The sequence below is a fragment of the Nesoenas mayeri genome, assembly GCF_963082525.1.
Source record: "Nesoenas mayeri genome assembly, chromosome: 19".
In the NCBI taxonomy this organism is placed as follows: Eukaryota; Metazoa; Chordata; class Aves; order Columbiformes; family Columbidae; genus Nesoenas; species Nesoenas mayeri.
In genome coordinates, this window is record NC_137568.1 from 5,593,157 (window position 1) to 5,621,012 (window position 27,856).

The 27,856-nt window shown below is 46.8% G+C and overlaps 1 protein-coding gene across 2 annotated transcripts; it reads left to right on the plus strand.

Annotated features, from left to right (window-relative positions):
• The first annotated feature begins 1,654 nt into the window (after positions 1 to 1,654).
• Positions 1,655 to 26,644, plus strand: ST6GALNAC1 (ST6 N-acetylgalactosaminide alpha-2,6-sialyltransferase 1). 2 transcript variants are annotated; one of them, XM_080356400.1, is made up of 12 exons: positions 1,655 to 1,740; positions 7,795 to 7,895; positions 12,375 to 12,519; positions 13,753 to 13,788; positions 17,482 to 18,118; positions 21,660 to 21,828; positions 22,027 to 22,198; positions 22,580 to 22,718; positions 23,097 to 23,200; positions 23,781 to 23,870; positions 25,106 to 25,205; positions 25,599 to 26,644. In XM_080356400.1, exons 5-12 carry the CDS (start codon positions 17,534 to 17,536, stop codon positions 25,767 to 25,769), a joined length of 1,530 nt encoding a protein of 509 aa, XP_080212526.1. In that variant the 5' UTR covers positions 1,655 to 1,740; positions 7,795 to 7,895; positions 12,375 to 12,519; positions 13,753 to 13,788; positions 17,482 to 17,533; the 3' UTR covers positions 25,770 to 26,644. The 2 variants fall into 2 exon arrangements, with proteins under 2 accessions (XP_080212526.1, XP_080212527.1); XM_080356401.1 differs by lacking the exon at positions 13,753 to 13,788.
• Positions 26,645 to 27,856: the final 1,212 nt, after the last annotated feature.

The following is a 27,856-nucleotide window of genomic DNA, read 5'->3' on the forward strand; positions in this document are numbered from 1 at the left end:
GGGTCATATATCTCAGTCATACAAAGCAGTGAAACTCACTTCTTTTTTTCTGGTTGTGCTTTATAAAAATGAAATTTCAAAGCTAGTCTTTAGCAGTTTGATATCTGAAGAAAGCCAAAGATGATAGACATAAAATGGTTGGAAACAATAGAATCATAGAATAACTCAGATTAGAAGGGACCTAAGGAGGTCTGTAGTCCAACCTCCTCCTCAAAGCAGCATCAGCTATGAGACCAAGCCAGGTTACTCAGGGCTTTATCCTGTTGGGTCTTGAACACCCCCGAGGATGGAGACTGCACAGTGTCTCTGGGCAGAGGGGCTTCCAGTCCTACCTGTAGAAAACTAAGAGCCAAAGGCAAGGTGTTAAAGTGCTGGTTAGAGGGGAGCTGCCGTTCTCATCTCTGGGGAAGGAACACTACATCCTCCTTCACGCTGGCTGTTTGCAGCAAATCCGAGCCGGTTCCAGCTGACCCCGCCGTGCGCATCTTCACGCCTGAAGAAACAGCAGCTGACTTCACCCTGGAAACAAACATCTCGTTGCCTCTTGGACACTGGTAAAAGTAAAGAAAAGTGGCTGGCATCTTTACAGGAATGGTTGTGCCCAATTCACATCCTGTTCTAAAACAAAAATGATGTGGGAAATGACTTACCTAGGAAAGCTCTGTGTATTTATCAAGTATTTTCAATAGTTTTGCCCAGCTCTTGGTGCTTTTGATAGAGTAAATCCATGAGCATTCCTGATTTTAACTGGATGTCTTCTGGTGTATTTATCTCACCTATGAAATCCTGTTAAATACTTTATTATCAGGAAAGACTTTCCCTGTTTTAATAACAGGGAAAAGGTACATTTTCCCTGTGTGCGGTTGCAAGGCCATAATAAAGAACTCTGTGGACACGTCCGCACAGATCTGAGGACGGCAGCGGGGGGTGGTGTTCAGAGGCTGCCGCAGCGATGGGCTCCATCCTGACCTGGCCGGCCAGCTTTTAATTTCCTTTTCCCTCCAGGCTCATCAATATTTATACCGGAAATTTCTCCGGTTGCTATGGCAGGATCTCCCCTCTGGGTATTGTCCTTTCAATAACACCGGCTGCTCCTGCCAGCGGCCCTATGGCTATGTGGGGATACATGGCAAGGGCCATTAGGAAAACTCTTCTCCTCTAGACAAGCTCTGGAGACGCAAACACGGGCGGGGGGATTCCGGATCAGCGCTGGCGCAGAGGGGCCTCTTGTGGCCCTCCATAACACGGAGGCCCGGCCTCCTGTGATCCCCTGCGGGGTGAGATCCCCCCGGGATCGCTCCCGCAGCCGGGAGCAGCTCCAGCCCATGGCTGCTGCAGACGCCTCGGCAACACGAGGGGACGGCAGCCCCGGATCGGCGGCTCCCCGTGACCGAGCGGTCCTGGACAGGGCCCGGCGAAGCGGCCCGTTGCCATGGCAACCAGCCCCGGGCCCTGCGATTGGACACACGTGTCCCTATTTGGTACTTGTAAAGCAACGCGGAACGCGACTGGGTTGTCCCTCGCCGGCCCCCGTAGCCCGCTCAGGCAGCGGCGGAGCAGGGCGGGGCGTTGTCACGCAGTGCGCGTGCGCGAGGCGGGGCCGTTCCCCGCCTCACAGTTAAGATGGCGGCGGTACCGGCTGAGCTGGAGGGTGCTGGTGGGCCCGAGGCTGCTGCGGGCGGCCCGGCCTCGGCTGAGAGCCCGAGATCCGCCTCATCGGTGCAGGGGGCCTGACTCGCGGTGGGTGCGTGGCAGCGCTCCTGGCCGCTCGGAGAGGGTGTCTGTGAGGCGGAATGCTGTGTGTGGGGCCAGCGGGGTTAGAGCCGCCCTGCCGGCCCTTCGGCAGCACCCGCCGGTGTGAGGCGTCCGGGGTGAGGCGTCCGGGGTGACCCGCCGGTGCGCTGATGGTTCTCACCGGGTGTTTGGTCTGAACCAGAGTTCATTGGAGTCGTCGGGATGTTCGTGTCAGTGGGTTTGGAGTGGGAGTGCAGGGAGATGAGGTGACCATAGTTTAAGGTATTCTTTAGTAAACCCACATTGGATCATGATCTCGGGACCTGCTTATGCTGGCACCTTGGGAAGTGAATCTTCTGTCCCTCTCCAGGTGCCCAAATCCATGGGAAGCGTCTGCTACTCCCCTCACTGGCCTTGGCGAGAGCAGTTCATCTTTGCCAAGATACATTGTAGCCATGTTTTTTCTGATGCTCTTACCTGTATTCCCGACATTTCACTAAGCATGCTTTAGTGTAATCCTGTATTATGACTCTTGATCCTGCAGATAAGGAGTAGCTTATTGTCTTGATCTAATCTTGAGTGGATCAGAGAATGAGAACATTTTGTTTCACCTCTCCAGTGTTCTTGAGTGTTTTGTTTCTCATTCAAGCTCAGGCAGTCTTTGAGCATCAGAGATCGATGTTCAAATAAATCTGGAATGCTTTAGTTGAGTTCTAGTAAGTAGGGGTGGTGAAGGCAGGGGAAAGAGAAGGCAGAATTCCCCTCCTCTGGTTCTAGGTAACTCTGAAAGGGGTTTCAGGTTTGGAGACCTTCTCTCCAGATCTTTTAAATAAGCTCTTTTTGCATAGGTTGCCTCTGGAATTGGTAAACCTTATGCTCTACGATGCAATAGCATCTGTTTTGTGCTCTACAGCTGGTGTGAGTTACATAAATTTGACTTAGCCCAGCGCGTTAGCAGCGTAGACAAAGTGGATGGATGTGCCAGCAATACGAGGAATTGAGCCAGTGAACTTGTCAAGTGTGAGTGCAGTGAGGAGGTGGGTTTCCAGTGTCCTCTCCTTTGAAGGAAATGAGAATAGTTACAGGTGGGAAAGATTATCACCCCATACCCACCATGAACCCTCTGCTTTTTGCACCTACAGGGTTGTTTTCCATCCTTTGTGCTGTTAAGGGGATTTTTGCAGACTATGTCAAATATTTTGAATAAATTCCTCTGGGGCATTTCTTAGAATGAATCAAAGACAAAAGTCCTCATTAATATCTGCCAAAGGAGAACAAGTAGGCGTTTCCAGGCCAACTTTGGAATTATCCTAACAATAAAAGAATATGCTCCTGTTTTTAGTTATTTTTCCCCCCCGGTCTCTCATGTCTCTTAATCACTGTATCCAGGCTATGTGCATTTAACAGGGAATTAAATCTACTGTCTCTGAATTTATAATAGACTGGGTTTATTCCCATAAGGACGGTGGGAAACAAGTTCAAAAATCATGTTGGAGATAACAATCCAGTTTTGAGAATTTTATTTCCTCTAAAGACTGAAATAAACAGTTCTGAAGTTTGCAGTAACTGGTGGCTGTAAGGTATTTATATAGTAATCAAGCAGTGAATGTGTGGCATAATCCTTCCTGTACTTTTGTTGGTGAATCACATTTTGATATCAAGACTGTATAGAAAGTGGTCAAAGAGACCAATCTCTATAAATCCCTTGCTGTTGTAGCCTTTTCCACCTGCATTTCCCTGGAAGTTGTCTGACCAACATAACATCAGAGGTGGTAGGAAATGCACGGTGGTGTCCACTACTTTCTGTTTGCAGCAAATGAATGGTATTTTGTTTTATTCTCCTTTCTCCATGATATAACTAAAGCTTTTCTCACAAAGGTGAGTTTTTAATAGGGATTTTGACATGTTCCAGGAATGCGATCTTTCTTGTGAGTCTTCTCTGTCAAGTGAAACAGCAGAGATTCTGATCTATGAGTGTGTAGTCAGAGTGAGTTACGGAAGCAGCACTAGATGGTAAGAATTCTTAAACAACATGAGAATGGAGTGCTAGTACCAGGGATGTGCTTTAAAGGTGAACCTGTCAGTGTGAAGTTAGTGCTTGGATGTAATGATCTTAAAGGTCTTTTTCCAGCCAAAATGATTCTATGATTCTATATGAATTTGGATTTCTACTAGGATGGCAACAGAGCAAAACATGGAAGTCCCTGTCTTTTTTTTAACTTGGAATAGATCTATTGCATGTCAAATGGATCCAATCTCTGGATCATAGCCAACAACTCTGGAATAGCCCAGGGACTCTCCTTTTCTGAAGGGGGAAAAACCCTTGTCTCAAACGCTTTAATTCCCAAAGTAGGTCAGGAACGCTGCTGTTGAGATCTGTACAAGTAGCGAGTGAGTCATGGTGTGGTCAGCTGTCGGGAATGCTGTGTACCGCTTGTGTTTGCTAACTGCTACATTGCGTTGGGAGCAATAAACTGACGAAGAGGTATTACATGGTGTGTTTCATCTTCATTTGTCTCAAAGGGGATAGTTGATTTTGTTTCCTGTGAGAGGGTAGCGTCAAACCTACTGTGGGGATTGCGACTGTTTTCAAGTGTTATGCCAACTTGTTAGGGATGCCACTACAGAAAGAGATGAAGCAGCCAGCTGACATCATCCTGATGAATCATAAGGAGTCTGAACGCATTTCCAAAACTGGCAGTGTGACCTGGGCTGAACACGGCCGGGGTTACGTCCCTTCTTGGTGTGGTGATGTGTGGGCTCGCTGCAGTGTGTCTGGCTGTGAGGTTGTTCCCAGTGCTAAACCCAAGGGTGAGATATGATGAGTCCTTAGCTCCCTTGGGGTCAGTTTCCCCCCCAAGTTAAGAGATTGCAGCCCTGGTGCGAGGAAGGGTGATGCCTGGAGAGAGCACTGCTGAGCAGTACAAAGTGTGTGTTTGGAGCTGTTTTTTTACCACTCTCCCCCAAACAACTCACTTTTTCCTACCCAAGGCTAATAATATAAGTGCAACCCTAAAGTGCTCACAATTGAAAGAAAGTTCATATACTGTATGTTCTGTAAATAAATGTAGGCAAACATGAGGTGGTGGGAGAGGAGAAGCAAGTGCTCTTTACCCGCTGGATGGTGCTGTTGTTTTATACAAACAGCAGCAGGGTCCCGTGTAGCTCTAACTGAAGGCCTCAAGTACTGTTTTACTTCATAGAGAATTAAGAAGGGTATGCACAGCCCTCTTCTCCTTAGCAAATCTCGGGAATCCTGCATGTTGTGATCCGTCTGTTATCTAGCATTCCTGAGACCGGCTAATCTTAGCTAATGATGACAGGTGGGAAAACTCCTATTTTCTGAGCAATTCTTCCTGATGAGAACCAGAGTTTTTCTAAACAGAAATCTTGTTTAAAACTTCCCTTAATCCCCCAGCCACAAGACTTAAGCTTTGTTTCACCTGCAGCATGAGTATTTGTTGACTCGGTCAAGTGTGGTAAGCTAGCTAGGAGCTGCTAGAGGAAAATGTTGTTTTCAGAGTCTGTGGTTATATTATACTTCATTGAGAGGGGAAGAGAATACACATTCCTCTGATGAAACCACCTTTCCAGAGGCCAAGACTTAAGCTTGAATTCTGTTTGCCTGCCATAGCATCAGATAAGATCTCAAATAGGTATTTGTGACTAATGTGACCTTGTTCTAATGTCTCTGTAATTTTTTTGTTGCATTGTTCTATAACTCTCTTAAAGATGTAACTGCGATCCTTATGAAGGAGTGGACTTTGTGAGTCATTGCCTCTGTAATTTGTCTTCCTTGTCAACACTGTTAGAGCCTTTTATTGGAAAGGAAACAAAGAATAGTAGCCTGTGTGGTGTGAGAAATTGTTTTGCAGACTGCCTATGACTCTTTTGTTGGAGTTCTGCTACTAATTATTAATGGCAGTAGAAATTAACTCAAGATGCTGGTTTTAAGGAAATTAGAGGGTGGGAAAGGAAGTGGTAGAAGTGTTGAGTTTGTAGTAGAGTGAAGAGGCCACATTGATCCAGTAACTCTTCCGAAAGGTGATATACTTGGAATTTTTCGTCTTCCGGCATCACAGGACTGGCATTCAGCTTCTTTCACTTTCCAGATAACCCAAATTCTGGTAGCAGAGGAGAACTTTGCACAGAAAACTCCAGTCAGCTGACAGTAGGTGTTTCCAATGACCATTGCTAGTTTGTGAAGGAGAAACCCTTGTGTGATGGCCCTGGTTGAGCACAGAGCGCTGTGCTCTGTGTCACTGGGAAGGTTTTTGGTGGTACCCGTGGTCCTGCAGCAGCCCTGTCTGGGCTTATTGAGAGCTGAGCTGCTGCGATTCCTGCATGGGGGCGACTAACTGGGGTCCAGAGACTGGCTGCTACAAACTGGGTGGGGAAAAGCAGAGGTCAGAAGAGATAGTACCTTATTTTGAGGATGCCAGTGGTTCATATGTGAAGCAAGTTTTCACTTGGGATGAATAAAAGCACCAGATTCATGCCTTAATTTCTCATTTTATTGTAAGCTGCTTGAACTTGGTAGTGATCCCCTGTTGAATCCACAGAGCTGTGGGAGCGTGACCTGCTCTCTCTGGCTCCTTTGTGCCAGCCCCTCCTGTAGGCTTTTGTGTTAAATGGTTTCTTAATAACAGGTGTGGGTTATCCTTGTTTGTACGTGGATATTCTGTACCCAGAAATGATTGGCATCGTGCGCAACAGTTTGGTAATATGTACACTGAGAAGCCCATGACAATGGTGTTGATGTCCCTGCTCACTTTTCTGCAGGAGACGAGGCAGACGCCTTCTTGCTGGTTGTATCAGAACATAGTGGGCTCTGTCCTGCTTTCTACAGTTGTAGCGGCTGACTCAGCTTAGAAAAAGTGACTGTTTTGGTGTCTGGGGGGGGGCACGCGCATGCAGGCACTTCAGGTTAGGATATGGGAGCCCAAGACTGATCCACGACGTTATCCAAAGGTGAGACAGCATGTGATGATGGTAACGGGCAGGGTTCTGTCTCCTCAGCCTAGAGGATCACCAGCACATGGTGGGACAGCAGAGCTCTGATCTAAGACCCCCTCGTACAAACCTTTCTCTCTCTAAACAAATCTATCAAAGGACAAGACAGTGCGTTAGCTGCCTGTCTTATGTTCTTAGTTCTTTTTCCTCCTTTGTGAGCACAAAATAGCCATGCATCTAACCCAGAGTCCCCAGCACAAGATCAAGCAACTGTAGGAGACATTTCTGTTGACTTTCCAGGCGGGTGGTGCACTTCAAAGTTTGTAGCAGATAAACCTGCACTTGGGGTATATATAGTGAATGGCCTTTTTCGTCAAGCATGTGCTATTTATGTGTAAATAGAACTACAGTTTTCTGGTTTACTTGAAGTTGCAATGCCAGACGTTGTCAAATGCTGATATTAAGAGAAGGGAGAGGCTGGCTGAACGCAGTGTTCTGCACGAAACAGTAAGCCTTGTAAAAAAACTGTCTTATGATTCCATTGCTATCTCTAGGCTGTAAAATGTTTTACAGGATAACGTAAAACCCAAACACTAACCACATGACAAGATGGGAAGTTTTTTTTCCTGCATAGATTAGATAGCAAAGCATACGAAATTCCAAAAGTGAAATGCCACCTATTTAAAGAGAAAGACAGATAATGTGTGTTATGTAGATGTGAGTTACAAGTGAGATAAAGCTAACTCTCTAATCAAATTGTATTTTAGCAAGGATCTGAACTTCTATTCATGAAACAGTGTCATTATTTTAATGTGTTTGTGTGCCACTTGACATATCCAGATTTCTTTAATAGATCAGCCTCATGAACAACAGTGAAATACTTTGGCAGTAACAAAACAAATAGCCCATCTCAGACCTGTGAGCTGCTGGAGCATTGTGGCTTCAGCCATTGGGGTTCTGAGGATGTTGTGGTGGAGCTACCAAGGTCTAGATGAAGCTGAAAACAAAGATATACATGTAGCTTTGAGCAAAAGCAGGACTTTGGAACCACTCTGTTTAAATTCTCGTGTGATTAACTGCCTTTTACCGCTCTCGTATTTATTTCAGAGACCTTCTGTCTAGAAAACTGTGTCGTTCTGTAGCAGAGCTCCTCATATTCCTCTCAGCAATGACTGCCCCTCAGTATCAGCTGAAGAAAATGCAGCAAGGTAATTTGCAAGTGTTTTAGAATAAATTACATAATGTTTATAAACCCAAGACCTTGTTATTTGCTCTTGGATTCTCAGAGCACTTTACTATATGATTTCACAGGACAACACGTGTAGTTAAGCAACCAGAAAAGTAATTTTTGACAGTCTTTGTTTTTCTATGGAGCTCTTTGTCCTCTTGATTGTTTTGTACATTTAATCTTAAGATGTTAATTATTTCAGTTAACTGTGTACTTATGATTAGAAAATCAAAGGATAAATATGAACTCAAACATTGATGGAGCTGAAAGGTGGGGTGGAGCAGAGGCGGTGCCCTGGACGAAGGTCAGTGGAGTATGACACAGTGGCAGACATTACTTATTGAGAGGGAGGGAACCCTCGAGTGCTGAAAGGTAGACAACCCCCAACCACCATCTGCTTGGAGTCACAGGATTGGTTTAGATATCACTGAAGCTGCGTGATATGAGCTTTTAAGATGTCTCTTCCAGCTTTTGCTGCTATGGCTCTGCAGTGTAAGTCATTCTAGATGAATGGATGGTGTCAGTGAGTGCAAAACGCCACTATAGAGGAGAGCAGTGAGGACAGGCTAGAGGAGATGAGCACAAGGGCTGGACACCACCTGAATTTGACGTCATCCTGCTAACAACACAGCTTAGACAGTTCCTGTTGTGGGCCTGAGTGGGGGTGGGCTAGATGACCTTTATTAAAGGTCCATTCCAACCCAAACTATTCTGTGATTCTCATTTGATAACTAAAAATGGGCACACAAGGCTGGAGGTGCAAGCGGCAGAGTTAGGAGCAGACACAGTGTATGTCCTGCCTGGCTTTTCCATACCACACTTTCTACTAGAGTGGCACCCATCATTAGGAGTACAGGAGATAAATAATGTCATTGCACAGTGTTATTAGAAACAGACTCGCTGATCCTCTCAGGCCCAGCTGAGACTTGCAACAAGAGTTTCTTTCTTGGAGATCTAAGGCCTGTGAGACAAACCCCAATTGAACAGATGCTGAGCAGCTCCCGGGGAACAGGGAGAGAATAGCATGCTTTTCCTTAGTGTGAGGAAATCACATTTCCATCACAACAGCACAATGTGCTGCTCTGCTGCTCAGCAATTAATTGCCTGGGGTTTTCGCAGTATGAGGTTGATAGGTGTTGGGCAACTGGGCTGACAAAGAATCACCTTCTCTCCAGGGCTGGCAAAAGCCTCTGTCAGATCAACAGGAGGAGAGTGGATATAAGTAGCACAGGGCCCCCTTGGTATCTAAAGAAAGCAGATTGGTTAAATAGAAGACAATAGACAAAAGAGAGAGAAGGGAAGAGCAGCATGTGACTTCCAGCAGTAAATCCATCTCGCCTCTCACAGAACCCTGTGACTGTGCTACTCCTGCAGCTAAAACTGTGACTGCCTTTCTCCAATGCATCTGTCAGTCCAGAGCAGAGAGGACAGCACTGTGAGGCCACATTTTTCCAAGCGTAAATCAGGGACATGATGATTTATACCACTCAAGAAGCAGGCTTACATCTTGCATTCCTGTAGCACTTTTCACCCCAAAGGATGCCAAATGGCACATTTGTCCTACCACATGTCAAGAGGGTTGATTTCTGGTGTTAAATCAGTGGGAAGAGTACGGGAAAGACCTTCAGCAAGAAATATATCACTTCTGGCTCTAAAATTAGTAGACAGTTACAGATGTGATTCTGTAATTCGTACCTGTGCAGGGTCTGATTTTAGCAGCCAGATGTCAAGTGCTGAGATGATATGTCTGCATTTGTTGCCAGGGCTTTGAAGAGGGATTTGGTCTTTGTGATTCTTGTATTTCTCAGGAGCAGCGGAGGATCCTGTAACGCTCCTGGTACTGGCAGCTGTCAGGGACAGGAGCTGGAGAGGCTGCTTTTCTGATTCGGAGGCAGCTAGCCATGAGTTTAATAAATTACCTCCTCACCTGTGTGCAGTACTGCCCTGCTCCTTAGGGGAACAGCTCTCTGAAAGATTCCTAGTCAAGGAATAGAGTATTTTCTTCCTTTCCATCGAACAGATTTTAAAGGGGAAAAAAAACAAACCCTACAACCCAAATCAGCCCTGAAGTGGTGTCAGTTTTGTGTCTCTGTCAGGTGATATGCAAGGCTTCCTGCTGGGATGGCACAGACAAAAGGCTGTGGAGGGAGGCATCTGGATAAAGCAGCCCTGCTTCTTTCCAGCCTGTGTAGCTCCAGCTGATGTTTCCAGCCATTGCCGCTATGAGTGTGTTTTTCTGTGTGTAGGGGTGGCAGATTGTTTTGTTTTTTAATTCTATCAAATGAAGCGGCTCATCAGTCTTCCCAGCTTTGTGTATCTGAGCAAAGGATGCCAGGACCAGAGCCATTGTGGTGATGCAGCTTGAGCAGGATAGGGTGAATAGTGAAGAGCTCAAGAAGCAAAAAAGCAACATGATGAAAGACTTGCTCTGTTTCACTCAGTGCAGACAGGTTTAGCACCTGTAGCTGTGGCCATGGGAATGTGCAAAAAGAACTAAAGTTCCAGTGGCCAGAGGCTGTAATATGGCCAAATTCAGAGCAATTTATACCTCATCTCCCAGTGACTGCTCCATGCAAGGACTTTCTCTGGTGCATAGGAGAGGGAGGAAATATTCCAGTTTAGACCTGTATCATCTGCTGTTACAACATAAATTCAAGGCAATTTCTTTACTGGGGCATTATCTGGGTGGGGCTGGATAACAAGATGACAAAATAACTCTAATAAAACACTGTCAAGTTTTCCATTCTCAGCAACTCTGCTGAGTGGACACTTGAAGAGACATGTGCTAGTGTTCCACCACGAAGGCCACTGTCTTTTTCTCCTGGGGCATTTCAGCCCATGGAGAACACAGACCTGTTGGCTCACTAAGCTGTTCCCCACCTCCTGGTGCAGTTCTGAGGGTTTGCTCCGTGACAAAACTGTGAGTATTCTTGCAAGTGCAGCAGTAGACCTGAGTTTTTCCCTGATAAGTGCAGGTTGTCTCTGGGTGTTTGTTCAGTGTTTTTGACCGAAGGTTTGGTGCAGAAGAGAAGGGTCTTGCTGGAAAATGGCCAGTGAGTCTGGAATTAAGGCAAGCTTGGGAGTTGTTGGGCTATTGGTTTTGTTTGGTGAAAGCAAGACAAATAGCTCTGCAGAGTTTGCTCTTGCAGTCCTGTGCTTCTGAAGATGACTGCTGAGCTGGGAGGGGAAAATAAGAACCTGACATCTCCAAGCCAAGCCTGTACTAGCTTAGCCTTTGCTAACCCACAGACATGACCACTGAGCAGTCACATCCTGCAGGCAACATCATTCTTTTTCTCTCTCAGTTACAACTCGCTCAGTTCTTATATCACCAAGTAATACTGTGAACAGGTCCAGACATCCCCAGCTTCATTGGCAGGTCTTTATTCCACAGGCTTCCAGTCAGCTACTGGTTTTGCTATGTTGTGGACATCACTAAAAGGCAGGTTAGTCCTATGGTGAAACTTGATCAGTTTTGTAGAATTCTGTCTTTAAAGCACATCTTGTGATGCCCTTTTCTGTCACCCAGAGCCATGGGAAAGCGGAAAGGCACAGGCAGGTAAGCAAGACTTGATACACAGCCCTCTGGAGAACACACATAGATACATTGTTGGCATAGTTCAGAGTGTAACTGACACCCACAATACACACAGCCTAAGATCTAACGGAGATAAAGTCTGTTTATGAAAAAAAATAAAGGCAAATCTGCCTTTTATCCATCCAGGATGTAACTAAGGATGTAGTTAAACGGATGTGGAATTAAATGGATTGTTAGTGATGGAAAAGGGCAAACAGATAGCCATCTTCACTTGATGGTCCCAGGTGGAGTTTGATTTAAAAAAAGAAAAAGAAGCTTTAATAGCACTATAGAATAGAAGAACTTCTGTTTTGGGCATTGATGTTGGTAGCTGGACACAGTAATCATGGAGCAGCAACGCTGGGCTCAGAGTCTCTGCAACCTGAGAAAAACGGCATCTCCTGGGGTTGCTGGTAGGACTGCTAGAGGAACATGCAAAACCTCTTGTTTGGAAGAGGAGGCTGGCATCTGGGCTGTGGCCCTTCTGAACCTGCCAGCCCCTGTGTTAGGTGCAGTTTTTGCTTATTGTCTCCTTGTCTGTGGGCCTGTATATCCCAGGAATCACACTTCTTACAGAACTTTACAATTGAACAGAGCTGCTCTTGGCCACAGAGATAGTGTGAGTGCGAGCTTCTGAAATTTGTGGTGTTGCCAACAAAAGTTTTTTATATCTGAGCCTAATTTGTGATAAGAGCTGTACAAAAGCAACCTATGTTGTAAGAAGCAATGTAGTAGACTGCCCTTGAACTGTCAGGGTTAATATTTAACAGCTCCCTATGAGTTAAAATAGCCCTTTGCTGTAGCATGTAAAACTCTTACCTCTGGTACAGTAAGCATTTCTCTGGCTGTGGTGTTCATCTCTGCTAATCTTTCCCTCTACAGGTGGGGAGATGTATTTGGCACTTCCAAAGATCTCCAGACAGACTGATTTTCATGAAGAGGAGAGGATGAGATACGGATTGTGGAACTTGAGATGGGAAGAGAGCTTGTCAAGTGCTACCTAGCAATGAGAAGCATCATATCCCAGGTCTGAATATGCTCATGGCTCAAATCAAGTGTAGTGCAAACCCCTAGGTTTGCAGCAGGGATTTGTTACCCTTGGAGCATTTTGTATGCATGTGGCATTAGTGAAGCTTTGTTTTAACTGGTGCTGTTGATGAGCAAAGCCTGGTTGTATTGTACAAAACCCAAATGACCAGGGTCCCACTAAGCACAGTAGTGTAGGAGGCAGTTGTCTGTCTGTCCATGATGGCATGAATCACGGATACAAGAAATTTGAAACATATTTTGGTGTTATATGTAATAAAAATTCAGATACATTAGATGCTTCCTTGAAATCAACTGAATTTCAAGGTGCTGTACTGTGGGAGTGTCCAGTGTGATTTAGTTCTTTTAAATTCTACAACTAGTCACAAATTATCCATCTCTGTCCTTATTTAGCAATGAACTGACATAACTATCGTTTTCCAGTTGCCCTAAAGTCCGGTCAGCTTGTTTAGAGAGGGAGGGGACTGTCAAACTCTAAGCTTTGTCTTCTAATGCTTCACCCAAGCACTAATCTGCCTTTAAACACAAACTTCTGTGGTAGATTTGCAAGGAGTCTCTCTTGTTTCAAAGCAATCACAAGGTGAAATGGATGCATATCTAACCATCAGCTTTTGGGGACAGGGATTGCTTCTGGATTGGAGTTACAAGAAAGTACTGCATGAAGAAGAAATTAAAGATCTGTTTATGGTTGTGCCTAGAATTTTGCTTTAGCTGTTGGGCAGGTGGTGGTCTGAAAGCTAATTTATTTGACTGTAACTATGGCTGTTATTTCCATCGTTCACACAAATGTTCCCAGTGATGTACCAGATCTCACAGCCAACTAGCCTCATGAAGGAAAATACAGGAAACTTCCAGTGTTTGCAGTAAAAGGTGTTGCTTTGCCCACTCTGTGTTGCAGCAAGCTTAGGGTGATAGATGGGAGCAGTGCAAATCTGTTGTTTTGTCTGACAAATTGGATCCGTGTGGTTCTGTTGGGAGAGAGGGTGTGCTGTTCTTCTGGGGAAATCCAGAGAGGAGACCTGCCCACTCGTTCAATACACCTTTGGAAGTCACTTCCTGACACTGCTGCACCTCTGGGCAGCAGCCTCAGAGCTTCTGTTGCTCCCAGGCATCTCACCATGGGGTTTTGCAGGAGAAGGCTTCCTAAAATTCCCAAAGTTTTCATTTGGCTCATTATTTTAACAAACTTTTGCGTCTTTGTTGGTTATTTCAGCTCCTTGCTTGGCTTGTCAGAGTCAAGGCTTTTCAGGTAGGAGACCTGCTTCCCTGTGGTGTGTGCTGCCTGGATAGGGCATTTCTGCTCATGTTCTTTCTCTATGTCATTTTACCCTGAAACTTTCACTTCTTCTGTGAGTTAGATAATCACTTTGCTTTAGCAGACCTTGTTGTGTGCAAACAGAGTGTGTTGTTGGAAGATCTACAGTCACTAACTTGCTTCTACTGGATTGCTAGTTTCCAATGTTTCCTTGTGTAGCTGTTTAAAAAAGAAGCTTGTGCTTTGCTAGTACTGTTTTCGTACTTTGGCACTATGTAGTATTTGCTTTTTTTGGTGGCTCCCAGAAGGACCTCTCTCAGCCCTAGTCTACATTGCACTGCTGGGCATTGAACTGCATGTGATACCTTAGAATTTATAGTGAGTTCAATGTCTGGTTCCTAATACAAATATTCTGCATTCATTCTGAGGTAGTTTCAGATAACAGAAATGTCCGTATTTTTGCACCTTAAGTATAATAAAACACCGCTACTCATGAGCTATATGTGCTTAAAACACCGCTACACCTGAGCTATATGTGTTTATCTGTGTGTCAGTTCTATTTCTGTAACCTTTATATGCAACATAAAATACACAAAGCAGCATTTTAATGGATTTACCCTCTATTTGTGCTAGGGCTTTGTAAATGGAGAGGAAAATGACAGTAAATATCATTGAGCTTCTGCAGTTGTTTGCCAGCTGGACTCTGGAGCCTGAAACTTGATGACTTATTTTGACCAGTTGTCTGGATTTAAAATGCTGCTCAGGAGACCAGGGTCCTGTGTAGGCATGAGTGCCTGGCCATGTGGGTCTGACTGCAGGAAGCAAGCTTTGGGATGTAAAGGGTGCTCTGTTTTACATTTTGGTCTCTGGATGTTTGGCACAGTATTTGAAATTAAAGTGTAACAGAGCTGGGATGGAATCTATGCCCTTCAAGACAACAAGTACAGAAAGTCTGGAGTGGGGCGGGTTTGTCATACTGTCCTGTTTCATTTGTTCTCTGGCCTTTAATTTCAAAATTTTAAATGTCATCTTAAAAATACAATAGAAAATCATCCAGGGATTTGAGGTCTGCCTAAGCTACCTTACCAAATTTCTCTTAGAGTGTATATATAAAGTCTTTCCTCTTGTTAATTCAGTAAACAGTGACACAAGTTTATACAGGAAACACTCTGATAGAAAACCTGGGCTGGCTAATGATTATGAGGAGAGGTAGAGGAAGGGTTGATAGGCCATTTATGACAACCTCTTTTTCTCAGACATAGCACTGGAAAAGTTCCAGTATTTATCTGATACAAAATGATTTTTTAAAAGCCTCCTTAGGTGATCATTTCCTAATCACAGTATGTTTGGGATTGGAAGGGACCTCAAAAGATCATCTAGTCCAATCCCCCTACTGGAGCAGGAACACCTGGGTGAGGTCGCACAGGAACATGTCCGGGTGGGTTTTGAATGTCTCCAGAGAAGGAGATTCCACAACCCGCCTGGGCAGCCTGGGCCAGGCTCTGCCACCCTCACTGAGAAGAAGTTTCTTCTCAAATTTAAGTGGAACCTCTTGTGTTCCAGCTTGATCCCATTACCCCTTGTCCTGTCATTGTTTGCCACCGAGAAGAGCCTGGCTCCATCCTCATGGCACTCACCCTTTATATATTTATAAACATTAATAAGGTTACCCCTCAGTCTCCTCTTCTCCAAACTAAAGAGCCCCAGCTCCCTCAGCCTTTCTTCATAAGGGAGGTGCTCCACTCCCTTAATCATCTTCGTTGCCCTACACTGGACCCTCTCCAGCAGTTCCCTGTCCTTCTGGAACTGAGGGGCCCAGAACTGGACACAATATTCCAGATGTGGTCTCACCAGGGCGGAGTAGATGGGAAGGAGGACCTCTCTTGATCTACTAACCACCCCGCTTGTAATACACCCCAGGATGCCATTGGCCTTCCTGGCCACAAGGGCTCAGTGCTGGCTTATGGTCATCCTGCTGTCCACCAGGACCCCCAGGTCCCTTTCCCCTACACTGCTCTCTAATATGTAATTTCCCCACCTATACTGGAACCTGAGGTTGTTCCTGCCCAGATGCAGGACTCTACACTTTCCCTTGTTAAATTTCATCAGGTTATTCCCCACTCTCCAGCCTGTCCAGGTCTCACTGGATGGCAGCACAGCCTCTGGCGTGTCAGCCACTCCTCCCAGTGTCATCAGCAAACTTGCTGATAGTGCACTCTATTCCCTTGTCTAAATCATTAATGAATATATTGAATAATATTGGCCCCAGTACTGACCCCTGAGGCACTGCACTAGATACTGGCCTCCAACTAGACTCCGCACCATTGACTACCACTCTCTGGCTTCTCTCCTTAAGCCAGTTTGCAACCCACCTCACTACTCTATTGTCTAGACCACACCTCCTCAACTTAGCTGTGAGGATGCTGTGGGAGACTGTGTCAAAGGCTTTACTCTTTAATGAATGCCATACCATTCTGAAGCTTCAGCAAAAACTGAACCGTTATCTATGGCCTGTTATCTGCACAGGTGCTTTCCCACCCCCCCCCACCTCATTTATCACCTTGGAAGCAATCCTCAACTCTCCAAAATGAATGTGTCATGCAAAGGGTGAATGTGAGTGTGAAATTAGACTATCACAATTATGCTGGTTCATCCTGAAGAGCTTTGCTATACATGAAAGCTCAGCTGCAGAAATTTTTTACCTTCCTTTTTCTTGTTCCACCCTCCAGCCATGTGCAGATAAAAATGAATGTTTGGGACAAAACCCAACCATTTTGCCTTTGTTCTTTTCGTTTGTTTTGTTTTTTATGGATTTCAACCCAGTCTCGTTGCAGGTGGCTCCTCTGCTGTGTTAGCAGCTGTATCCTCCTATGATACCCTTGTACCTGCCTGTGCCTCTGAATTGGGCAACAGAGCAGCTGCAATATTAGAGATGATGGCTGAAAATGCAGAAATTTTACATTTTTAAGCCTCATAGTGTCTTTTAATAGCTTCAGAATGCCTTTTTTAAGATGTATACCTGGTGAGCGTTGTGTAATGCCACCACATTAGCTGGCTAAGGGGGAGGAGGAGAGGAAAAAGTGCTATGTGGCCCCAAATGCTTAAGAAGTGATGTGTTGTAAAGGAGTTTCAGTTCTTATTAGACTTCCCTTACTGAATTCTGGAGGTTGTTCATGTTCTGTCACTGAAGCACTCGGCTCTGCTGAGCAAGAAGAGAGCCAGGTGGCTACTCTTATGGTGTGTGCCGTGTCCTGAACTTGGGATCTCCAAAGCTGTCCCCCTGCAGTGCTCTGGGGACATTGCCAGGGGTCCTGCCCAGTGCAGGCCAAAGCTGTTCTGTGTCGCTTTGCAGTTCTGCCAGTGTGGATGTTTCATGAACCGAGTGCTGAAGAGGAGCGTGTAGCCTCTGGGATTTGCATAGTGGGGAGATAAATAGACAGAATGGTGCAAGAATTTGAATAGCGCTTTGGAGACAAAGTTGTAAATGAACTCGAATTCACACAGCATCTTGCAGAAACTCGGTGACAGTTGCAACAGCAAGTCCTCAGAGTGTGGTGTTCATGTGCAGTGCTTGCTCTGAAGCACAGAGAGGGGCTCAGAGTCAAGAGCACTATAAATGGGCTGGAATGTGTCCAGTGTTAAGTGGGAAGTGTATGTGATGTCTGTTTTTCCTTTGATTGCATTCAGGCCATTGGGCGTTTTCCAGCGTGCCTTGGATACTCCAGAAGTTGACACCCGAATGCAACAGGCCTCAAACCATTCTGGTAATGGGAACTCAAGGAGCTTTTTAAAGGTGACTTTGGGGAAAGATGTCACCAGGCTCAAACGAGATATGGTTGAGAGGACACCAAGATGGGACAGAAAGGAGGAGCAGAAGAAGACAATGAAATCAGTTGCCAAGGTGGAGGAAGCCAAAGGGAACACTACTGTGAAACTATCCCCTGGTTTGGAGGGAATCAAGAAGACAACAGTCAAAATGGCCCCTAGGGTGCAGGGAAACAAGGAGAAAACAACAGTGAGACCAGCCCCAAGGGTGGAAGAAGCCAAGGAAAAGACAATAGTGAAACCACTTCCCAGGGAGGAGGGAGCCAAGGAGAAGGCAACAGCGAAACCACCTTCTAGGGTGGAGGGACCTCATGAAAACAACATATCCAAAGCCCAAATGAAGCCAAAAGACCCTCTTGCATCAGTGAAAACTGTAAGACCTGTTCCTCAGGCTGCTGCGGTGACAGAAAAGAAGCAACTGAAGGCTGCCAACTTCAAGTCTGAGCCACGGTGGGATTTTGAGGACAAGTATCTGCTGGACAACTCATCTCCACCATTGGTAGGTGTGATGGCCTTAAGTGTTCACCAAGAATGATGCCTCCTTGTTGACCTCCTTGTCTACTGCCCCCTTTGCAGTCAAAGATGATCTCCAAACTGGTAGGTCAACTCACTGGTAAATGCAGATGCTGCTGGGACACAGAGAGGGTGAGACCTTTGTGTATGACTCTGTTACCCTGCCCAGTCCTCCGCTGTGCTCCAGTATAGGAATGTGCTGCAGTTGCGCACATGTCCATGGGTGCCTTTGACAGGCCTTTTTGGAGCTCAGGTGCATCACAATCTGGGACAGGTCTCTCTCCTAGATGTGCTGCAAGGTGGTCCTGCTCTTAGGTGACTTGATATGTTGTATAGTGGACTCAGGGACACGATACAGTGTATATGTATCCTGTGGTGGCACCCTAAGGTAAGGCGGGTCACACGTGTTCTTGTGATGCCTACAGATGGGTGTTGGGTGACTGACACTAAGTGGCAACCTACATCCAGGTTTCCCGTTTCTCACTCGATCACTTGGGAAATGGAGCATCTGAATTCCTATGAAGACTCAGGTTTACAATCTCCAGATTTGCCTTGATCTTTGTTTTATGCAGCCCAGGTAAAGAAAGCAAGAAAGGTCATGGGGAAGGAACAGGAGTAGGAATATCTCTGTGTGCCTGTTCACCAAAAGTCAAAACGAAGTCAAAGAAAAAGGGTTAGATGAGGTTTGATAGACAGGTGCCTGCCTGCTTTGGACACAGTAAGGTGTGAACTGTTGACATCTTTAAGGTTTTCTTGGTGAAAATTCAACTATGTGTATGTGTGCCCCATTGGAGAGGTGATGGTTAAAAAGTAACTTGTTTTTACTGTTGTGATTTATTGTCAACAAGAAGAGACTCTTGCCCAGGAATGCCAGTTCACCTTTTATACCCTGTCTGTAGACACACCCGTAATGAGCAAGCAGATGCTTCACCCATTTAGAGCTCTGTGACTCCAATGGTACCAGCATGTTGAATTGCTGTCTAGGATTTTGTTGCTATGCATTGAACTGTCATCACAGCAGACTAAACAATTAGTAACATATCCGGCATTCAACATGTTCTTGTTTTGTTCCTCTGTGTTAAATAGGAACAACTGTAGGCCTGGTCTGCACAGGTGAAGTATTTTGGTAGAGGTGAAGGTGGGAATCTCAAATGATACAGTTGTACCTGTCTAGGCAGTAGCACTTGCACAGCTACAGCTTCAAAGTTATTCTTACAGATCCTGCTTGTTGGGAGTGTTATTCCATATGTTAGTTCTCATCACCTCTGCCTGTGTAGGTCATGTTACTGATGTGATCTTGTAAAACTGGAAGACTGGTGCCCACCTTCAGGTTGTCTTAGCAGCCATAGAACTGAAAGCCTGTCTTTTTTTGTTTTGCACAGAACTCTTGTTCTGGCCATATTTTTTGACCTTTTCTTTGAAGCTATGAGGGTTTGGAACTAATTTGAGCATCTCATCATTACACAGGTCCTGGAACAGGGCCTTTAGGAAAGTTGTAAACTATAGCAAAATTCTCAGCAAGCAGATGGGGCAGGTTGTGGTGCACAATACTGTCCCTGTCCCACATCTTATGCTGGTAACTCTGCAGAGCTTACCCAAAGCATTTTTCCCCGGCACCCCTGTTGCTGGAAGGCTTGGACAGGCAAGTGACCCTCTCTAGTGTGAGGAAAGTCTTTATACATGGGTGTAAGTGGCATTTACACACTGCTCGTGTGCCCAGGGAGGACGGAGCATGCAGGCAGACAACAGGAGCCTCCGTCTGTTCTATCTCAGTGGTCTCAAATGAGCCATTTGCCTATTTAAAGTCTCAGTGCCATGGTCTTCCACCATTGTCATGTGGCATTAGGGAGAGTGTTGCTCCAGGGGACTGTCAGGGCTGCAGGCACCACGTCATTCTGCTCAGACCTCTCCTGGTGGAACAGGGGCTACTCTTGAAAAATTTAATCCCATTCCTTAAGCCCAGGATGCCCTGGGAGACATGGAGAGAGCAGTGGCAGATGAACTGGGCTGATAAAAAACCCTAGGATGAGTTTTGTGTCTCCCTTGGGGTATTTTGATGTTGCTCCTTTTGGCAGTGCAAGCCATTCTGTTGCTGGTGGGTTGTCCTCTTCAGTGTGGCATTGAGCGGCTTGAGAGGAGCAGCTGGCCCCAAAGATACCTGTTATCTGAAGATCTGTGACTGTTAATTGTGGAACTTGGTGGTTATACCCTTGATGTCATGCACTGGCCCAGCCTTCCTGAGTCACAGCAGAATGGCCTGGCAGATGGTCCGGTCTGTGGTGCAGGATGTGGATCCTCCTTCCTCGGCTCCTCCTGGTCTCGAGACGCCCAGAATACAAATGGAAGTGGGTGAATTACATGGATAAGGGTACATATGCCACATGAGATGGTACCTCACCCTTCCTGCCCAGTGGTACTGTGTAGACACAGTGGGATTAGGTCACCAGGATCCTGCACGTCGACTGCCAGATGCTCCCATCTTTCTAGGTGCTCTTCCCTGAGCATGTAGCATTTATGGGGTTGTTGTGACCCAAGTGCAGGGCCTGGCACTTGGCCTTGTTGAACCTGGCCTCAACACATTGGTCCACATCCTTCAATGATGCCAACATGAAAATCTCCACAATGTTGTTCTCTTTGCACTCCTGTTGTGACAGGCGGAATGAGGCCCATCTCCTCAGCCTGCGACTCTATTGTCACCCTCACCTGCAGTGGAGAGCCCAGCTCAGCAGAGCACATATCAAGGCTTTGGTAATGCAGTTGGGTCATTGCTGGGGATTTGAGCTGGACTTATGAGTCCACTTGGTCTCCTGTTTTGTCTTTCAGTAGGTATTGCAGTAGGTATTTGGGGAAGATGTCTAAGAAGGTAGAGCTGAAATTGACTCAGTGGAAAATCCAAAGCAGTGGAGTTGTTTGTTCTGTTTGCACAGAGCATAACTCTTGCCAGCCACAATGAGACCCCTCTTGTTAGGAAGAATAAGCTGGCTTGTATTCCTTTCTCAGCAACTTGCTTATCTGTGATTCATTTATGACGTTGAACAAGTTGTTTGCATGCTTTTTCTTATCTTTAAAGGGAGTGATAACACAGTTTTCATGTAACATGTTCCTCAGTGTGTTTGCTTGTGTGCACTCTGAGGCCAGGACCTTGCAGGGAGTGTTGCTGATGGGGGCTGCTAGCCTTATTCGGTATGTTTAGGTTGGACGTATTACTGATGCTAGTTTGCGTCAGTTAATGAGGTCCAAAGCCAGTAAAACACGAGCATTGCAGGTCTGTTGTGCTGAAAAGAAAAGTCTCAGATACCTGGAGTCACTCTGGCATACTTGTAGGTGACTTTCCACCAGCTAGTTGTTGATGTAGTGCTGAGATTGTGCCTCATGTTTGCAGTGAAGGAGACACCAAGGGGAACAGATGATGTACCATTGGAGTTTGTAGACATCTTCCCAATACTCGTACACAAGCACTTGCACTCCTCAGGTTTATCAGCTCCGTGCTAATCAGTCCTTATTGCTTCCTTTTTGTTTTTTTCAAGACCTGCTCTGAATCACTGAAGGCCAAAGCTGCCAAGTCTGAGTGGCTGCGAGATCTTTTCCTACCCAACATCATGCTCTTCACAGACAAGAGATATTTCAGTGACAGTGAATGGGACCGCCTGGAGCATTTTGCACCTCCCTATGGCTTCATGGAGCTGAATTATTCATGTGAGTCCCTCAGGGCATGTCAGGATGGGGGACCATCAAACTCCCAACAGGAACCTTATACCAAGTAGGTGGAGGTTTGCAGCATCTCCCTGTCAAAGGCATCAGGCTGGGTGGATCTCCTGGTGGCAACTCTGGTGGTTTCACTGTGTCCATCCCAAAGGCTCTTGATACTAATTCCCCACCATGTTTGCTTCACAGTGGTGAAGGAGGTCATGTCCCTACTGCCCCCAAACCCTCACCAGCAGCTGCTCCTGGCCAACAGCAACAGCAGCATGCCAACGTGCATCAGCTGTGCCGTTGTGGGCAATGGAGGAATATTGAATAACTCTGGGATGGGCCAGGAGATTGACTCCCATGACTATGTCTTCCGGTAAGGCACGCTTCCTACTGATAAGATACACACAGCTAGCACTGTGTCTGGCTAGCAGATGATTATGGCTGGATAACTTCACCTCTTCTAGTGTTGCACTGGCTCCCAAGTGCCAGAATGACTGGTGGCAGGAGGAGCTGAAAAACCAAAAAGGAACTGGAAAGTTCCTAAATACACAGGAAGAGCCTGGGTTCAGAGATGAGCCATAAAGAGCCATCTCCAAAGCATGGGCTCTCCTGCAGATCATGAGGTGTAGCTAAAAATGGGACTAATTCTTCCTTCCTCCAGACTGAGGCTGTCTTTTCCTGTTATAAATACAGAGGTGAGGGTTTTCAGTGGTCACCTGCTAATCTTGCTCCTCTATTTGATTTCCTTGGCCAGGGTGAGTGGCGCTCTAACCAAAGGATATGAAAAAGATGTGGGAACAAAAACCTCCTTTTATGGATTTACAGCCTATTCCCTGGTGGCCTCTTTGTATATCTTGGGAAACAGAGGGTTCAGCAAAGTCCCACAGGGAAAAGTAAGTCAAGTCCATGCTGTATGCGTGTGCGAATTTGGTGGGATGCTGTTGTCTGTGGCCTTCAGTTCTGATCTCGCCATGTGTGAGGAGCAAAGGGGCTGAGCTAATGCTTTAGTATTAGCCGTAGTGAGGTAACCTGCACTGGCTTGGCTCAGTGAATATTTGCAGGGGCAAGTGGCATCAGTTCTACTGCAGCCTGTTGGCACGTAGAAATAGCTGCACATCAGATGTTATCTCCATTCTGCTTCTGTAGGATAGTTAAAATCTGCAGACAGAAGATGTGTCCGAGAAACTCTGAGCCTAGCTGCCTGCTTGCATTTTGTTTTTAAAGGATGAGTCTCTTTTGTGCTGTTCATTAATGCTCACTTGTTTTCTTAGAATATCAAATACATTCACTTCATGGAGGGAGCTAGAGACTATGAGTGGCTGAAGGCTCTTCTGCTGAACAAGAACGTCAGGAAAGGATTCTTGGACGAGTATGGGTAAGACAAACTGGCCTCACCTCTATACCCTGCAGAGTGGAGCTCTGTTTTGTGCCCTTTTCTTTTCCATGGTGCTCAGCCCTGCTGAGGTGCAGGTGAGGGTAGAGCCAGGGTAAAGCCTCCCTTACCTGGCAGATTTATCTGGAAAAATATCTTATTTCCTCCACAGCTCTGAGTGCTGCTGTAACCAGTACACCTCCTTCCCAGAAATAGCTGATTTGAATTACATGTGGCTAGAGCTTGGAGAAAGCTTTGTGATCCTTAGGGATGGACACATGCTGTTGCCTGGTCTTGTGCCTACATGGTGCCTGCTCATGGATGAAGGCCTGGTTCCACCAGTTCTTGTCTATGCACACGCATGGTTTTGATATTCCTGTCTCCTGTTGTTGTGTCTCCTCCCTGATCTCTTCCTCTGCAATGCACACGGGTTGTGGAGGCTTTCTCATGATCTGGGAAATGCTGCAGAATAACTTAAGTTGTTTGTGGTCCTTCTTGCATCACCAAGTGCATCAGGGCCAATGCTTTCCAGCAGTGATGAAATATAGGAGCTTGTCCTAAGTCTCCCAATTCCTGTCTTTAGGCCGAGGCCCCGGGAGAAATTTGATAAAGATTTCACGACAGACAAATACCTGGTGATTCACCCAGATTTCCTCAGATACATGAAAAACAGGTGAGCTGGGGGTTTTGTGCTTTAACAGGCTTATTTTTTCTGGCCAGCACCATCTCTGTCTCTGGGCTCTTTCCTCGCAGCTCCACTCCCTTGTAACTGCAGTTTAACCGCAGAAGCAGATTGGAGGTAAGCTTCACTAGGGTTCAGTCAATCAAAATGCTCTGTGGTGCTGCAGCAGGGTGGTAATGGTGGGTAGATGTCCAGCATCTGTGAGCTGGAGAAGCAGCAGCTGTTGGCCAGTTTGGCTTTCTGCATCCAGATGGGGCCCTGGACAAATGGTAGGTTTACATGTGGGAGGAGTGTTGCTGAAGTGCCAGGAGAGTTGATTGAAGTTCAGGACCAACCTTTCTTGTTCCCCATTGCTTTGCACCTTGGAGGAAGGCTCTATAACAGCCATTCTCTGCTGAGATCCCTTCTTGACTTGGGAGGTTGGTTGTGCCCTCAAACACAGTATTAGGTACTTTTTCAGTATCCCATTTACCTGGCCTGGCTGCTTGTCTTTGCCTCTCTAATCCTTTTCACAAGCCTGCTGGACACTGTTGCTCTAAGATCTGCCAATTGTGGGCCACACGTGACCAAGAGATGTAGGAAGAAGAGCTCCTGTTGTGTCCTGCTTTGGCTGCCTTTACCCTTTGGTGTCCTTGAGAGCTGTATTGTACCTTCTCTGAGAGAAGGCAAATGCAGTGCCAGATGGCTTGTACCTCCCGCCTCGTTCTGCTGTCTCCCCTCTGATTTGGGTCCTTTCCAAGGGCTTGAATGCTATTTTTTCCTGGTGTGGGCTCCTACCTTCCTAACAACTGCTGGCATCAAACACTGCAGGTCCTAGCAGGTTTTGTGACTCCTCTGCACCTTTCCCTGTGTCTTGTTTCACTCTTGAATGTGGGTGAGGGGGGGGTGCGGAACTGGATCTACCAGGGAGCTTCAAAGACAAAGAACAGATTTAAGAGTGGGCTTTAATGTATTAGATCCTTTAATCCACCCCTCTTTATTCTACCTGCCTCAAGACCTACCGCTTCCATAAAGCTGGGGCAAAGCTGGGCTTAGGTTGCACTGCAGGCATTGGAGCGTTCTGAGCTGGGCTTGTGCTTTACTGAGCATGCAGCGGTACCCACACATGTGGCCACAAACCCCTGCAAGGAGGAGAGATGCCACATGGACCACAGGGGGACAAAGCATGCCCAGCTTGAACCAACACACCCAGCAAGTGCTCTGTGCTTTCTTCTCTCCTGCTGCAGGTTTCTAAAATCTAAATCTCTGGAAAAGACCTACTGGCGGCTGTACAGGCCCACAACGGGGGCGTTCCTGCTGCTGACTGCCCTCCACCTCTGTGACCGGGTAAGGGCATGGTGGTTCTTGCACACAGCACTGGCTGGAAGCAGGGACAAGGTAACAGGGCAGAGCAGGGATGTCTTCAACCCTGCCTAAAATCTGCCTTGAGGGTTTATGGGTTCTTATCAGCCACAAGGGAGCAGATTGAAGAGAAACAACCCCAAAATAGTTCATGTAGAGGTTGTGAAGCTTGCTGTGGCCTGGGAACCATCCTCCAGCAGGCTCAGTGGAGCCAGTGTTCCCAGTCTGGTCCTTCTGGAGCCCACACAGGGTCACTTTGAGAAGCCCTGACTGGTATCTGTGTCCTGTGCTCCTTCCCCATTTAAGAACTGTGTCCTGTGTTTCACTGAGCTCCCTCTGTCCTTGTCACCTCCCCAGTGATTCCTCTGTCTTTCCCAGGTGAGCGCCTATGGCTACATCACAGAGGGTCATGAGAAGTACTCAGATCACTACTATGACAAGGACTGGAAACGTCTGATTTTCTACACTAACCATGACTTCAACCTAGAGAAGCAGCTATGGAAAAAGCTTCATGATGAGAATATCATGAAGCTTTACCAGAGATCCTGATTCTGTGGCAGAGGCCGTTGCCTGGGAACTTTCAACAACACCTCACTGGGCACAGGAGAGGACCTCTGGAGCCAAGGTTAGCTCTGGACTTCCAGGCACATTTTTATAACAATGAAGATATTTCCCTCCTTCAGTACTTCTGTTCTCTTACAATGTTTCTACAAATATGCAAATGCTACAGACCAGGAGAAGAACAGTAAGAAAATGCAGCAAGCCAGCAACATTGTCCTGTCTGGCTATGCTGCAAGACTGTTGCGGATGGTTGTAGGCACTGGTATCAGGAGAGATGAATCCAGAATGGATCTGGGTAGCATATGGTCCAGTGTCCTGCATCTTCATCCAGGTTTCCTTGCTTTGCAAGGAGATGCTCCTTCTACTCTGGGTGGATCCTCCCTGTTAGTGGTGCCCATCTCGAAGCTGGGTGTTTTCCCTAAGCAAGCTGCTTCTGCAGCCAGGGGATGGAGGTGGACACATAGGTCCTGTCTTGGGTTGTTTCTGGAAGTCCTGTTCTCACTCTGGTCCCTGCAGATAAAAAAGGATGGACTGGACACTTCTAAGTGACTAATTTGACAGAGGATGAGTCTCACTTCTGCTTCCTAGTGTGACGCGTCCAAAGGACCACCACCAGCACCTCAAGGGCAGGCAGATGCTCTCCACAGTGCAGCAGGAACCCCAAACTTGCTGCCTTCTGCTCTGGGGCTCTCCTGGCTGCAGGACGTGTGAATCTTGTGTCACAGTCCTGATGTGCCAAGTCCCTGCTCAGCTGGACTTGGGCTGTGACAGGAGCGCTGTGTTTGCCCCTTGCCAGAGGAGGTAGGGGAGCTCTCCATGTCCAGGGATGGATGCTGTCCGTCCTTGCTGTGGCCTGGAGTGCCTGTTCCCCATCGCATGGAGAGGAATGTGGTTGCAGCCAGTGCCCCTGCAGCCTATTCACCTTCTGAAAGGGGTTTTGCAAGCAAAATAAATGACACTACTTTGGCCAAGCTGATTCTTCATTGCCGCTCTGTGAGTTGTGGTTCTTCAGTGTGGGTCCAAAGCAGTTGCTTAAAGGCTGAGATAGCAGCTGATGAAGCCCGGAAAGGGCAGGACTGAGTGTTGCAGGTGTTCTCCAGCTTGTGTGGATGCACCTTAGTGTCCCCACTTGCTCATCTTGCTATGTCAGGATGGGGATCAGAGCTGGGCAAACTCCTCCCTGAGGAAGTGAGTAAATACCTGAGTTTGTCCTTGACCAAGCATTGTCCTTGTCCCTGATATCTCCGAGGATATCAGATGCTGGAGACAAACATGTAAAGGGCTGGATGTTTCCCCCATGACACTGTGCAGGTCCAGTGGACCCCCTGGGCTCATCAGGCTCTGGACCAGGGCCCAGCTGCACACTGACTGGTCCCACTGGACCTGCTCCAGCTGTGGGCAGTTTTCCTTTTGTGCAGTATTTCTGTTGGGGCAGCGGTGTCTCCAGGATCCCCCCGGGCTCTAAGGGAGGCATTTCAGCATGGATTGTCAGCAGGGTTTGCCAGACCTGGTGTCCTTTGTCCCTTTTTTCCTTGTGCTGCAGAGTGGCTGAGCAGTTTCTCATCTCACTAAGCTTGTTTGCAAAAGACAAACTCCCACCCCCCCACCATTGATAATCTAAATGAAGAATTCAGCTTATCTGCAAGAGGGAGAAGCTTGTGTTGGCTGCTCTGCCTGTACAAAACCCCCAGTGTCTGTGGGAGCAGGGAGTTAAAGTGTGCTATACCTCTGGGAATGCTGTATGGGAATTCTGTATGGAATGCTGTGTGTAACCCTGTGTGAACACCAGGCCTGTGGGGAACCATGAGCTTTGGAGCAGACCTGAAATCTGTCCTGAGCAGCAAATGGTCTCACTGAGAAGAGGAGCCCGATGGGTCTGGTCACCCTCCAGAACCCACCAAGGACAAACTCCCACAGCACCCTCTGTACCCCGCGGGGTGTCTCAGCCCCTCAGGGTGGCTCTGCATGGCTTGTGTCCCCACGCCCCACGGGCTCTCCCTGCCCCACACTGGGCTCTCGGTGGGCAGCGAGGTTGTTCTTTCTGTTCCTTGCCATACACAGGGCTGTGCCGAATT